General features: G+C 36.4%; 2 protein-coding genes across 2 annotated transcripts; one reads left to right on the forward strand and one right to left on the reverse strand.

Moving 5' to 3' along the window:
- Positions 1 to 384: 384 nt before the first annotated feature.
- LOC109046006 (ER degradation-enhancing alpha-mannosidase-like protein 3) lies at positions 385 to 10159 on the reverse strand. The gene is made up of 20 exons (XM_042778820.1): positions 9515 to 10159; positions 8142 to 8187; positions 7823 to 7923; positions 7545 to 7584; positions 7294 to 7406; positions 6940 to 7093; positions 6491 to 6625; positions 6283 to 6388; positions 6054 to 6151; positions 5820 to 5945; positions 5295 to 5378; positions 5098 to 5181; positions 4838 to 4962; positions 4564 to 4729; positions 4173 to 4324; positions 3971 to 4091; positions 3095 to 3271; positions 2836 to 3001; positions 2550 to 2741; positions 385 to 2064 (listed from the first exon to the last, which is right to left on the reverse strand). Exons 1-20 carry the CDS (start codon positions 9658 to 9660, stop codon positions 1877 to 1879), a joined length of 2520 nt encoding a protein of 839 aa, XP_042634754.1. The 5' UTR covers positions 9661 to 10159; the 3' UTR covers positions 385 to 1876.
- Positions 10160 to 10609: 450 nt separating this feature from the next.
- On the forward strand, positions 10610 to 13099 carry LOC109046012 (probable low affinity copper uptake protein 2; the record flags this gene model as incomplete). The annotated part of the gene is made up of 3 exons (XM_019063819.2): positions 10610 to 10818; positions 12117 to 12183; positions 12852 to 13099. Coding segments are annotated over exons 1-3 (321 nt in total), but the record flags the coding sequence as incomplete, so codon positions are not given.
- Positions 13100 to 13708: the final 609 nt, after the last annotated feature.

Below are 13708 nucleotides of genomic sequence, written 5' to 3' on the forward strand. Positions count from 1 at the left end.
AATGTTCTGATGCTGTTTGAGTGATTGAGTAAAAGTTGTAGACTGACTCGTTTGTAAGACTTACGAAGACAAAATCTTAAAAATCAGAATCTTCAGATAAACTACAACCTAGACACTGTGCTATTGAGTTATGTATGACGCCACAATAACCGAATACGTCACCTCAATGTAAAACAATTCTATTCGAAGACACCAGGGAAAACCCTGTGAAAATAAAACATTTAATTAAAATCCTGTTCAAGCTACTTTATTATAAATCATCTATCTATCTATCTATCTATCTATCTATCTATCTATCTATCTATCTATCTATCTATCTATCTATCTATCTATCTATCTATCTATCTATCATTAAAAAATTAAATCGCAGCAAAATAGATACAATTAAGGGTCATATACTTGATTTTAATGGCAAGTACCAACATTTCATCAGTCAATAGAAAACAGCTATCAAAAAGATGCTATGAAAATCTTGTTCTGTTACAGCAACAGAATATTACATCACTTTGGCCCTCAAGAAGTTCTTCAGCTGACCCTTATAACAAACATCATCTGAAATTAATGTATAAAAAATATCTTAAGAAATAAATATAATCCCATCTAATATGTATTATGCCCACACATGGAAGTGAATCAGTCATAAGCCCTTTGTGAAACAAGAGGTACACAGGTTGACATCCTTTTGAAAACAGCCATCAGCGACACAATACAAGGTGTACATTATAATTAAGACTTGAAATGGAAAGGTTTGTGGCTGATGTAATCGTTCGACAGCATGCTATAAAGCGATAGATTGTATTAATCTCTGAGCTACATTATGGCTGTGTGACACTCAATGCAAAAGCTAGTCTAATAACATAGATGGATTTGAAATATTCTCAGATGATATGTCGAAAGCGATGAATCTAGTGTAAGCAGCACCTCTAGTGTGATGGTGAAGCTGTACATGGGACAATGGAGGCTGTCAAAAATTGCTAAATTAATTTAAATATATATGAATAATCGTCATCATCACCCTGACAACACAAATGATTTTCTCATTGCACAAAAACAAATGTAAATATCACTATATAATCTGCTTGCATCCTGGGCCTTCATGACAGACGCATGTTTTTGGTAGAGGAAAGGGCATGTCTCTCTCAAAAATGTCCCTTGATCAATCACTGCATGAAAACAGGCTGAATGCATTGGCTGCAAATATGCACACATACACAAATACACAGATTTAGTATTGGCACATGAAGAAATGCACAGAGTCTGTGACATAATGATAAAGGCCACCGTCCATGCCTTCCACACACACATGCAAACATGTTCAATTCATAAATCACTGATTTCCCTGATGTATCTGTATCGAAAACATGTTAAACTGTGTTTTACTGGTCCATTCTCCCTCATTTAAACACTGTTTTTTGGGGTTTGGTCATAGGAGCCCTGTGTTAAGGATGTCCTGTAGACTTACACTTTAAGGATGAATTTAAAAAAAATGCACAGGACTGACAACCATTGATCCGCAATGAAAGAAAAAGACAAAGAAAAACATTCAAATAAAGTCTGATCCACATAAAGTGGCGTGAGAGATTCTTGTACACCTCTTTAATACCCAAAACCGATTACTTTTCAATTGTAGACAGACAAGAATCTATTGCAACTTCCACGATATCAGAGAGATTGGAGCTCTCACTCTGTTCAGATCAATATAATTCCAACTATGCAAGATAAGACGATCTTAACCAGGGGAAGATTGATGGTACAGTCCAGGCTTAGCAGAAACATTTTCCATAGCACAGCCTGCATTTTCTGATCTGAGATCGGTGACAGGGAGCAACAGCCCTGTGTTCTGTGAAGGGGACCGTGGTCACAGCTGATCCAGCAGTCAGGGGCTGCTCTCAGGGTCTTTCTGTGGAGAGCTGCAGGTGTCCTGGTTTTTACCCGTCAAGGATGCGCCCTCAGTGTCCGTCTCGCTTTGCTCCAGCACCAGCTGGATGGTAGTGCTTTCAATCTCACCCTCAGCAAACTCTTCCTTTGCTATACGGAACTTAATATTTAACTTCTCAGGTTTTTCTAAAAGGAAAGAAAAAAATATATTTAGAAGAAATCGGCTTGCATCTTTAATCTATAAATTGTACAAAAGTAAAAGACAAATAATCATGTTATTTAGCAAATGGTTTGTTAAAAAAATATATATTATAAATAAAAAAATTGTTAAAAAATAAAAAGATTTTCAATAAAACCAGTTATTTTGGTCATTAAAATTTCCAAGATGTATACTCATTATTTAGGCAAATTGTTTGTAAATGATAGAGAATCTACAGTAAATTCCTCTAAATTCTAATATATCTACTAAAAGCAATAAAATCTTACTTAAAAAGCAATAAAAAAGCAATAAAATAAATAAAATGGCAGCAAAATAAAAGAAAAGTGTCACTTACAAACAGTTTATTTGCTGTCTCTTTGCTGACCAATGAGTGTCTGCATTATTTGCTGAAGTCAACAAACTAAGAGTACACAAGTAATCTATATTCGGTAGTTTTGGTCAAGTCAAATACCTTTTCCTAGTTGTTTCTCTTTGGGCAGCAGGAGGACATCCACATTGTGATGTTCTTGCAGAGCGGCACTGAGTGTGGCTCCCTCTTTACTGAAGAGGAACACCAGGGGAACTGTGATGTCCTCTGTAGGTTCTCCATCTCCAACCATCTGGAACAGTGGAGTCTCAGCACTGCTGCTGCCCTCTCTGTGATCTGTGAGAACATTGAAAAAAGAAGGGTCCAGATTCTAAGTTGGTGCGGAGAAATCATATGCCTAGTCTGTAAGTAATGTTACACTAGATCTCACCAATGAAGATGACTCCGGTGGCTCCTGCTTCCTGTAGGCGCCGAGCTTTGGCAGCGAACATGCAGTCTCCCCTCAATGCCAGTGCTATGTGTCCCGTGATCTCTACTGCATTTTCAATCGGGCCACATGCTGTATAGGGAACACTCTTCACAATACTGCCTTTCACCTAAGAGAAAGACACAGAAGAGACAATAATTAATTGTGGTAAATGTATGTCATACCTGCAGTGAGCTCAAGCAGTTTCCATATAGTTGCTCACCCCATGCTCTTGTTTGGTAAGATCCATTCCAAACTTTGCTGGACCAGCCGTAAGCACTGTTCGACCCAAAAACGGAGGGGAAATGAGCTGCACAATTAGTGGCACCACTTCCTCATGCTCAGGTGTTTGGCTCACCTCAGCAACTAGCTTTAACTTGAACACACCCTTCTGAGAGTCCTGTGGAGAAAGAGACAGATGAAAGAAGAAATAAATCACAGGTATTCAACAGGTGGTCCCAGTGTTATTTTTAACTAAAATCTAAAAGTTCTTAAAAACAAATGAAACATTAAAAACAATAAAAAAAAAAAAAATCTAAAAGTTTGTTGAAACATTAAAAATACTAAAACAACAATAATTTAAAGATAATTTGAAATGTATTAAAAAGCAATGCAAGTTTTAGTTCAATTACTACAATTATTACAACTACATCCAAAATAAATTAAAAGTTAAATATAAATATGAAAAAGCTAGAACAAACTAAAATGAAAAGGTTACACTGGGTTCCTGTTATTATGTAACAATAAAATACCATTATTACTATAATAATATTAATAATAGGTACATGTAATATCAAGGTTTCTGCAGGATTTTTAAGCTCAAATTTAAGATTATTTAAGATTTTATTAATATAAAAATAAAAATTACACCATAAAATAAACTGCTTATATTAATCAAATTTAAGATTATTTAAGACCGTTTTTAAGACCTGCTTTTATTAATATATTAGTAACAAGGACACTGTAAAATAAAGTGTTAATCTGGAAATATACAAATAAAAGCTAATTTAAAAATATTGGTAAGTCCAAAAACAGTATATAAATAACAGTAAAATAACACTGGTTGGTCCGATGAAAGGAATCGTTCTTGGCGATTCACCTGAGAAGCTGAGCTTAGGCTGGCGGAGACCAGCTCAGTAAGGGGCGTCAGAGAGATGCCCATGCTTTTCAGAAACTCAACTGGCTCCAGGCCTGTATCATGAAGAGGCAGTTCAATCCCCCTGTGTTGGAAAAAAAAAAGGGGTTAGGTCTTTTTCTCTTATACATGCTGCTCTATGATAAACCTGTAACATGTGACCCACCTGACAGGTGAGGGCTGCTGGGTTCTTCCCAAACCAGTGAGGTATTTATAACTGTCCCTGATAGTTTTGGCAAAGGTGGGGTTGTTAGGGAACAGGGTTTGAGCACTAGGGCAAGAGTATGAAAATAAATCGTCTTCATGAGCTTGAGGTTCCTGAAAGATACACAATGATTATGAGACTTTTGAAACTGTTTTATTCGCAAATGTTTTATGTAATATTCCAATTTTGGATAGAAACATTGCTATTTTAGACATTTACAGAAAGTTGCAGTTGCAGAGATGATCACATTGTGGGGATTTAAATCTTTAAAACCAAAGTCTGAGAAACATTCAGTCATAGACAGAACATCATTTTGAAGTCCCGATGGATGGAGAATAAGGTGATCTCTTACCGTGTTGTTGGTATGACAGGAGGGTTGGGTCGTAGACAGAGATACTGGAAGCAAATGAGCCTCAGTAGTAAAAATATAATCATCAATGTTTATAGGCAACTGGCTCTTCTCTGAGAAGAGCAGGTAGAGGTACTTAAACATCTCAGCTAGGAAGAAGGAATCCATCCTTAAAGTGAACAAACATAAAAATTATTTTACTAATGCTGCCTTTCAAAATTATTCTAGATATGCAATGATGCAAACAATATGGAAGAATTACTAACAGGACTCTTACCTGTCCTCATGTGTTCCTGTCCTCACATCCTGTACGGCGGCGAAGCCACAGGGGACCCGAGCGTGAGTGTTCAGCTTCTCCACTATAGACTGGCCTACTTTCAAGTAGTAAGGATCACCTGTTGCCTAGAAATGAGGCGGAAAATGTTATTTAAAAACAATGAGGATAGACAAAATAACTAGTTTGACAAGTCAACCGTGACCTTAAGCACTGTTCACACTGTGGCATTCATATTCTGCTGTATCAGGTGGTATACCTACTTTGTAAAGGAAATATGTGCTTTCAGCAAACTCTGGTCTCAACGGGTGCTGGCCCCAGTGAACTCTGAACTCGGTGGTAAAGGCCTGTTAGAAGTCATATGGAGGATTAATATTGAAAATACTGTAATATAAGGCAGTGATCTCTGTAGATTGAGGATGTTTAGGTTTAATTTGACTTGTAGTCATCCATTAATCACCTCAGGGAGGAAATTGTGCCGTTTAGTCACTTGGTACAGCATCTCATGCGTCTCAATAGCAGGTTTCAAGTCTCCTCTCAGCACCTGAAAGATATTTTGGTATATTTCATTGATTATTTTAAACTTCAAATTGAACAATTGTCCTGCAAGCCAACGGTTTCATACTTCATACTACAAAACGAAACAACATTTGGCTTCCTGGCTAAACACTTGACCTTCCATTGAGGTTAAAGTTGTTAAAGGACATTTGACAATCAGTGAGCTTCTTATTTTCTTAATGTTTGTATATTTGAATACATCACAGAAGAATCTAAAACCGTGACTACTATTCTTGTTACACCTTTCATATACCATTAAGTTTCAATATCAATGCTGTAATTTTAAAAAACTTAGCAGCCAACTGGCCATTAATGTCAATTTTTACTCAATCAACATTAATTTTGGATCCTGTCTCCAACATAAACTGATTTATATTCAAAACTATCTTTTGAGGTGACTTGGAATAGAGGGGATGAAGAGGTGAACCTGTAGTCCAGGGAAGAAGGCGAGCAAGGAATCCATCCAGCTTCGCACATTTACGGTGGGGTTGTGCATGTGCACGTTGAGCAGCAGAGGAGGTTGGCTGATGTACTTCATAATGGCACTGTAGTGCTGTTACAATAGACAAAGACAAAGTCACATGGGCAGATAATAGATGTAAAACAAGCTCTGTTGGACTAATAGAGGCTGGAATATTTCTGGAGAATAAAGAGCCCTTACTGTGTTGAATCGGTCAAGGTACACCTTGTCCCCAAGAAGAATATAAGCTTTCATCAAGTATTCATAATAAGAGTCAATTCCAGCGCCAACACCACTATCTGTAATGAGAAACAGAGAAGGTACTGAAGTGAATATCGTCTCTGTAAGAGTGGGATTAGATGTGGTAAAAGAGTTGAATGGACATTTTTTACTTTGTAAATGAAATAGAAGCGCCAGTGAAAAGCCTGACCTCTGCGAACCCAGTCTCCATTGTGGATGTTGATCACAGTGCCGACAAGGTCACTTCCTCTTTGCCTCTTTTCCCAGAGGACATCCATAGCTTTCCTAGCATGTTCCTACATAGGATGCATGTTGAACAACTTCTTAGTACATACTTCTTACTGTCTGAGTCTTAAGCTGTTAGATTCTATTAGTAAGAAAACATGCTGGATGTTTACCTCAAATATTGGGTCCCCGGACAGTTGGCTGAGAGCTGCAAACTCCAGAATCATGGTGCCTGCACAAGCAGTGCACGTGTCTGACTCCGTTCCTGTACGAGAAAGGGGATTGACGACTCCATAGCGCAAATTTACCTGAAGAGGAAAATGAAAATGCTTTAAATGAATAAAAATATTTACAAGAAAGTTCGGTCATTTTAATTAGCATAAAAATGTTATGCTATTAGTGTCAGATATTTTGATTGTGATGTAAGCTGCGATATGCATGAGATGTATTTCATCTCTAAATTCAAGGATATTGATACAATGTCGGTAGTATATGTAAATGAACATTGAACGATTTCAAAGTATCCAAGTTTTATTAAAAGTCTTTTTCGCCAGAGGTGAATTACCACTTTGTGAATAGAATAGAAGGAGAGTTATATTCGAATCAATAGTGTTGGAGTTACCCGAGGATAAGGAAGGCCACTGGTGGTGTTAAAGGCAGGCAGGAGGCGGTAGCCCAGTTCTTTAGCCATGTGTAGCAGTTCATCTCTGTACCACTGCATCCTCTCTCCACGCTGCTTTAGAACATCTGCCATGACATGTGCACCCAACAAGCCACTGGAAGAACAGGGAGAAGATTAATCAACAATGCATTTCATGGAGGAAGTCAATAAGAACAATGAACTTAAGAGAATAAAGCCTGGAAACCTAATTATATGCCCAAAATCTACTGTATTCCTGATCACTTATTTTAAAATGTACAATTTTTTAACATAAGATAAACATATCCAAAGGTAGAGAAACATCATGATCCGTACCCCAGCACGCGGATATTGGTCTCAAAGACAGAGACGACAATGTCATTATCAAATCTGACGTCTTGCACGGTCTTCTTCACAGCCTCCTCAAATTCATCCAGTTTGTTTAACAACTGCTCAAAACACACAAAACAACAGTTTAGAGGCATCTATTATTATGTCCCTTTTATTGATTTGAATAAGCATGTCTGGCTGCTTAAATAAACATCATAAGGTAATACTTAGTTTTTTTTTTCAAAGATTTAACTCACCACAAGAGTATCTAAAGAGTCTATTAATGTTAAAGAGAACCTGTAAAGAGAGAAAGAGAGGTTGCCAATAATATCTCAAAGTATCAACACAGAACCTCTTTATTGAAAAGCTGATCCAAGACTTTTCAGATGTCCCATCAATGTTTATATTAATCTTTGAACTAAATATAGCAAACTGACTAGTCATATTTCCAGAATCTAACTAACATTTCATTACAAAGGTCATGTGCAGCAAAGGTTTTAATAAAAATGATAAATGTATTATGAGCTTGACTCACTTTCCCAAAGAGTCATCAATGTCCCCTCGATTGGGCTCCAGCCCTCTCACCCTTCCTCTACAGCTGAGGGGCATCAGCTCATCTGCTGGGTAGGCATAGTCCTGAAAGAGGACAGGAGAAGATAAGATGCATCTCAAATGATAACAGATTAATAACAGACACATTCATTCTCACAATTCCAAGTATAATTACTACGGTACAACAGTTACTTTGAATGTTAGTTATTTAGGTCCAATAAATGCAAATGATTCAGAAAAACGATGTTTTTTGATTAGTGAACTAATTCAAAGCTATTTCTGAAACATAGGTATTTACTCACCATGTAACTGTTATAGGCATGATCAAACATCTCTAGAATTTGGTCCCTACAAAAAAAAAATTTAAATAAAAACTTAAAAATAGTGTGCAGCAGTTTCATATCGCACAGGGGGGTAAAAAGTCATGGAAATATCCATGTATACTCAGTTCAACTCTGTTAGTAACTGTTGCAGAAGTCACAACTTCAACAAGTCACAAACAATAAAATGACTACAACAAAAAACAAAACAAAACAAAAAATAAAAAAAAAATAAAAATCATACATCATCTATGTGCTTATATATGTAATTTCATAAACAATTCAAAATAATATACAGTTCAAAATTCGGGTTAATTTCCCCCACAATTTGACATTTATAATGTTACAAAAATTAATATTTCAAATAAATGCGGTTCTTTGGAAATTCCTAATTCTAAAAAAAAAAAAAAAAAAAAAAAAAAAAAATTGTATCAAAAATATTAAGCAGTACAATTGTTATCAACATTGATAATAAGAAGAAATAATGATAAAAAAAAAACGTTTCTTGAGCAGCAAATCAGCATATTAGAAAGATTTCTGAAGGATCATGTGACGCTGAAGACAGGAATCACAGGATCACAGGAATAAATGACATTTTAAAATACACTGAAAAACACTCACTTGATGTTGTAATATTTTACAATATCTAAGTTTTACTGTATTTTTGAGCGAATAAATGCAGCCTTAAAGAAACTCATTTCAAAAACAAAAACATAGAAAAATAAAAATAAACTTGTAGACCCCAAACTACATAAATGTAGATATATGTATATGGTGTACCCACAAACCAAACGTCTGCTACTGTATGTCCACACCCTAATGTTACGAAAAGGTATTACATCTTGGTTTCAAGACGGACCACACCTCAGCAGTTTAAAACAGGAATTAGCATGACAGCAAACTAAACCATAAGGCTGAATCAGTTAAATTGAGTAATGCTTTCCATCAACATCTTTGTGTTCTCAAGCAATCTTCTCCCAAAACAAACAGTACAAGACACAACCACTGAAACAATGAGGTCATGTATAGAATTACAATCCAAGAACACATAATTGGTGTACTAATAAAAGCAGTGTCATACAAAACCAAAAAAACATGGAATTAAAGTACATGGATAATGTTTACCACTACAGACCGTCATCATCCTCTAGGCATCTGTAAGTCACAGTTTGAGTGTAAGGCAACAGACATGTTTGATTAGTGGGCTGGAATCAAAGTTTCCAAACTTAATGTGCAATCTTACACAGGACAATTATAAACGTCTGGTTTGACGACAACACCAGTTAACATAATCATACGACCTACCATCAATCATCAAAATAACCATGTAAAACCTCCACTGCGGTTAAACTCACCTGATCTTGGACTTTTCCTCTGCAGTCATTGTCTGTCCATCTTGACCAGTGACTCCAATCAAAATGCAAGAGAAGATCACAGCTACCACAGCCATGACAAACCCACCACAACTATGCTTTTCTCTCCTGATCCAGTTTCCCCCCATTTAAAGAGGTAACAAGTTATGTTTTTCGAAACCCCTGCTTTTTTAGCCCTCTTAAAATATAACTAACCCTTTATGTAACAACAGGCCGGTCAATGTTTAATCACTTCTTATCTTGTCCTGTGCAGTTCGTTGACATTAGTTGATTTAATTATCCTACCTTAATGGTCGTATTTAACAATCTCCAGAAAAACTGAAAACAAGTGAATATGTATTTGGGATAAAAGCGCCGGACAATTTCTTTGTTTACAACACTGCTTGTACTTGTCGAGCTAACGCCGGCAAAAAACCAAACCACCAAACTAATTCCCATCACAAAACTACTTTTGATCTCGTTAGTCCCTCTTGAAATCTCTGGACACATATCCTGTCGAACTGACTGCGTCCAGCTCTTGATAATCTCCATCCCATCTAGATTTAGCCCCTCATTTCGCGGCCGGAGTTTGGTTTAGCCGACTGATCAGCCTCATCCGGGCGCGAGCTGATGATATCATCACCAAGAGCCGTCGGCCACAGCAAAAATTAAAAAAAAAAAGTATTGTATTTTTGCTTTAGATTATTTATCTTGTATGTGTATATATATTATCTTTAAAACAAACGTAAAAAAAAAAAAAACCTTTCTTTTTTTCCTTTGGATTATTCATCGTATTTATTGTATTTTTGCTTTGGATTATTTATCTTGTATGTGTATATTGTATATATATATATATTATATATATATATATATATATATATATATAATATATATTATATATATAATATATTATAAACAAATATCCTTTAATTCAAACATCCAAACGATTTTGTATTTGTGAACTCCGTCTTCTTGCCCGTTAAACTGCATTTATAAAGTAATTTAGATTGCTGTGTAGTTCTAATCGAGTTTTCGGTCATTTCCGCATCGCAGCGAGAGAACTCCAACTCCCAGAATCCTTTTCGTTGCATATAAATAATGCCTCGTGATGTACTGGCACTGTCTTTTGTTTGGGCTGAGCACTTCTCGGCTGTTGGGGCTGGAAGGGCACATTAAAATGTGGCGAATTTGGCTGTTGAGGTGCAGGGGATAATGAAAGTTGTATTTGTGCCGCTACCGGGTCGTGTACCTGTGTTAAATTTCCCCGAACTCATCTTTAGTGGACTGCACGCGGCTTCACCATGAATGTAAGTTGGACTCTGTCTACATGTATGTAAGTTTATTGATTCCACGCATGTAAATTATAGTTAGTTTAGCAGTGCACTTCAAAATAATGTATGGAACTGTTTAGTTAATAGCCTTTTTAGTTTTATTGTTCTTGTATTTTTATGCTGTCATCTACATATAACTAAATGCATCTGCAATCCAAGACCGTGTTGGTGGGTAAAAAGGTGGCTGTTTCTTACTACATGGACATGCATATTTCATTTTAATACATCAGTGGCGTGTTTTATTAATAGTTACTTAAAAGGACAGTTCTTTCAAAACATGGAAATTACATTTATCCTCACGCTGGTCTAAACCTCTATATAAAGGAGACTAACAGCCTTATTCAGCATTTACTTTTATTCCTTTTAATAAAAAGGAAGGTGACGACAAAGGCTGTTATTCTATCACATCTCATTTTGTGTTGCATGAATAAAAGTAGTACATTTTGTAAAAGTGTCCAAAATGATTCTTTTGACCTATTTTTTCCACTTAAGTTGACCAGGCCACAGCATTTCACAGAGCAAATAAAAGATGTATTCATGTGAGCGCTTGCACAGCTGCTCCGAGATAACACTGGGAAGTTTTTGATAGGGCACAGATGTATCAAAAGCCACTTGTCTCCATTTTGCCAATGCAAAACTATCTCCAGAAGAAAAGATATGCGGCGCAGGACACAATGTGCAGAGGAATTTTCCAGTGCTTGGAATGGATTGGATGGAATTCCTAAATTTTGCTTATAAATAAAAAAAAATATACACACAATTAAATAAAGCAATTAAATAAAATGTTGATCTGGAGCGTAACAGGGACCTCCTAGTATACTTTAGTTCCTGCAGAACACTTGAACACTTGTTAGTACAAGTTTTAATGTGTCAGTCTTCAAGGTGCTGTTTCCTGTAATGTGACAGTCATGAGTGAATGGCAAGGCTTCCTCCACCACCCTTTTATGACGTTTTTTGACATTAACACCTGCAGAAGAAATACAAAAAAAACCAAAACAACAAAGACAAAAAACAAACCATTCATATCACTAAATAACTTTGATATGGATAATCATAGTTAATCAGACGTCCAGGATTGAACAACAAAGACATGTCCAGGATTGAACTTCATAGACTGGTAGGATTGTATTACCCGTTTCGACAAGGTAATGGAAGTGTCATTAACTTCTGTTTATAGACTCTTCCCACGGGATGGGTTAACAGTCTACCCTCAGTGGAAACATGTCACTAATTACAAGCCTGCTGATTATGTTCTTGTGTTCGGTCTTTTGCAGATGCACTTTGAAGGATCCAGCAACGTCACGCTGTTGTTTAATTTCTGGGATGTGCGTGGGCCTGCAGGTACATGGGGTTTTACGAACAAGACTGAACATGATCATACAATGTGCATAGATATGCAGAATGACAGTTAATGTCCCACCAGACCAACTTGCTTTTTTTGTACGCTACATCACATTAAAGGGATAGTTCTCGCACAAATTACAATTAGCATTTACTCCAATATTATTTATAGTATTTTTTTTCTATTTCTATTTTTTAATTTTTGTAATTTTATTACTTTTAGGTTAATCACATATTGTTCCAAATCAGCATTAAAGGGTTAGTAGTGAGTAGGGTTGGTAAGATCTTAAATGTTTCTGAAAGTATCTTAATGCACACTAAGGCTGCATTTGTTTGATAAAAAATATTAAATAGTAATATTGTGAAATAATATTACAATATAAAATAACGGTTTTCAATTTTATTATATTCAACCACTTTCAGCAGCTATTACTCTAGTCTTCAATGGCACATGATCCTTCAGAAATCATTCTAATATGCTGCTCAAGAAACATTTCTTACCAATGTTGAAAACAGCTGTGATTGATTTGTAATATTTTTTTTTTGTGGAAACAGTGATACATATTTTTCAACTTTTATTTGAAACAGAAAAATCTTGTAAAATGTTAAATGTTTTTACTGTTACTTTTGTGTCAGACTTATGTTATTATCTTGATTTCTGTCTACAGGAATGGTGCTGTCGGTCTTTGTAGTTCTACTGCTCACCGTGATCTACGAGCTTCTGAAAGTTTGGAAGATCACTATTGGAAAAAAGAAGCAATCCTTCATTACACATCCGTCTGCTCCGGTGTCATTCTCACCTGAACCTTCCTGTTTCGCCCCTGACATGACGTGTCAAGAGGGGAACTCTTCTCTGACCAGCAGCCCCTCTGAGATCTCTTTAGCTGCCATCGAGAATACGGCCGCTGCTGCAGACACCAAACAATACTTAGAACAAAAAATACACCACACAAGACACTAATAACACACGACTGGGAAAGTGTTTTCCAAGAACTGTTATGATCTCAATCGTATCAAAATTGGCTAGGTGGAAAGATAAACAAACAATGACTTTCAATCATTTATACCTCTAGCATTGTAGCTTAATGAATCTCTGCCCTCAACAAATGTCATTTTGTCTCTTTCTGTCTTCAGCTGGCTTCTACACTGCCTCCAGACTGCTATACACATCCTGCAGGTGACGCTAGGCTACATGCTCATGCTCTGCGTCATGTCTTACAATGTGTGGATCTTCCTGGGGGTCATCATGGGATCCGTATTCTGACACTTCCTCTACTTAACCACACTGAAGCACATTTAAGAAGAGATGAGAGAACGAAAACACGAGGTGGCATCTCAAAATGTTCATCTGAGTCGACTGTGGACTCTAGATCAGGAGCAACAGGAAACATTTTTGATTTTATGATGCCAGGTTTGTGTGGCCATGATCAACAAGACATGCAGATAGGGATGATTCTCATTTTTAACATTTAAGGTAGTATTTTAAAGATCATGCATGAAATCTTATTTAATGCAAGTTTGGTGA

Source organism: Cyprinus carpio, chromosome A21, assembly GCF_018340385.1.
Source record: "Cyprinus carpio isolate SPL01 chromosome A21, ASM1834038v1, whole genome shotgun sequence".
In the NCBI taxonomy this organism is placed as follows: Eukaryota; Metazoa; Chordata; class Actinopteri; order Cypriniformes; family Cyprinidae; genus Cyprinus; species Cyprinus carpio.

What these genes read in the sequence shown, in the direction of transcription:
- LOC109046006 (XM_042778820.1), bottom strand. Translation starts at nt 9,660, where the DNA reads ATGGGGGGAAACTGGATCAGGAGAGAAAAGCATAGTTGTGGTGGGTTT. An exon ending in ACCAATATCCGCGTGCTGGG is followed by an intron (nt 7,094 to 7,293) that starts GTACGGATCATG and finishes CTGTTCTTCCAG; the next exon opens with TGGCTTGTTGGGTGCACATG. An exon ending in AGAGAAACAACTAGGAAAAG is followed by an intron (nt 2,065 to 2,549) that starts GTATTTGACTTG and finishes CTTTCCTTTTAG; the next exon opens with AAAAACCTGAGAAGTTAAAT.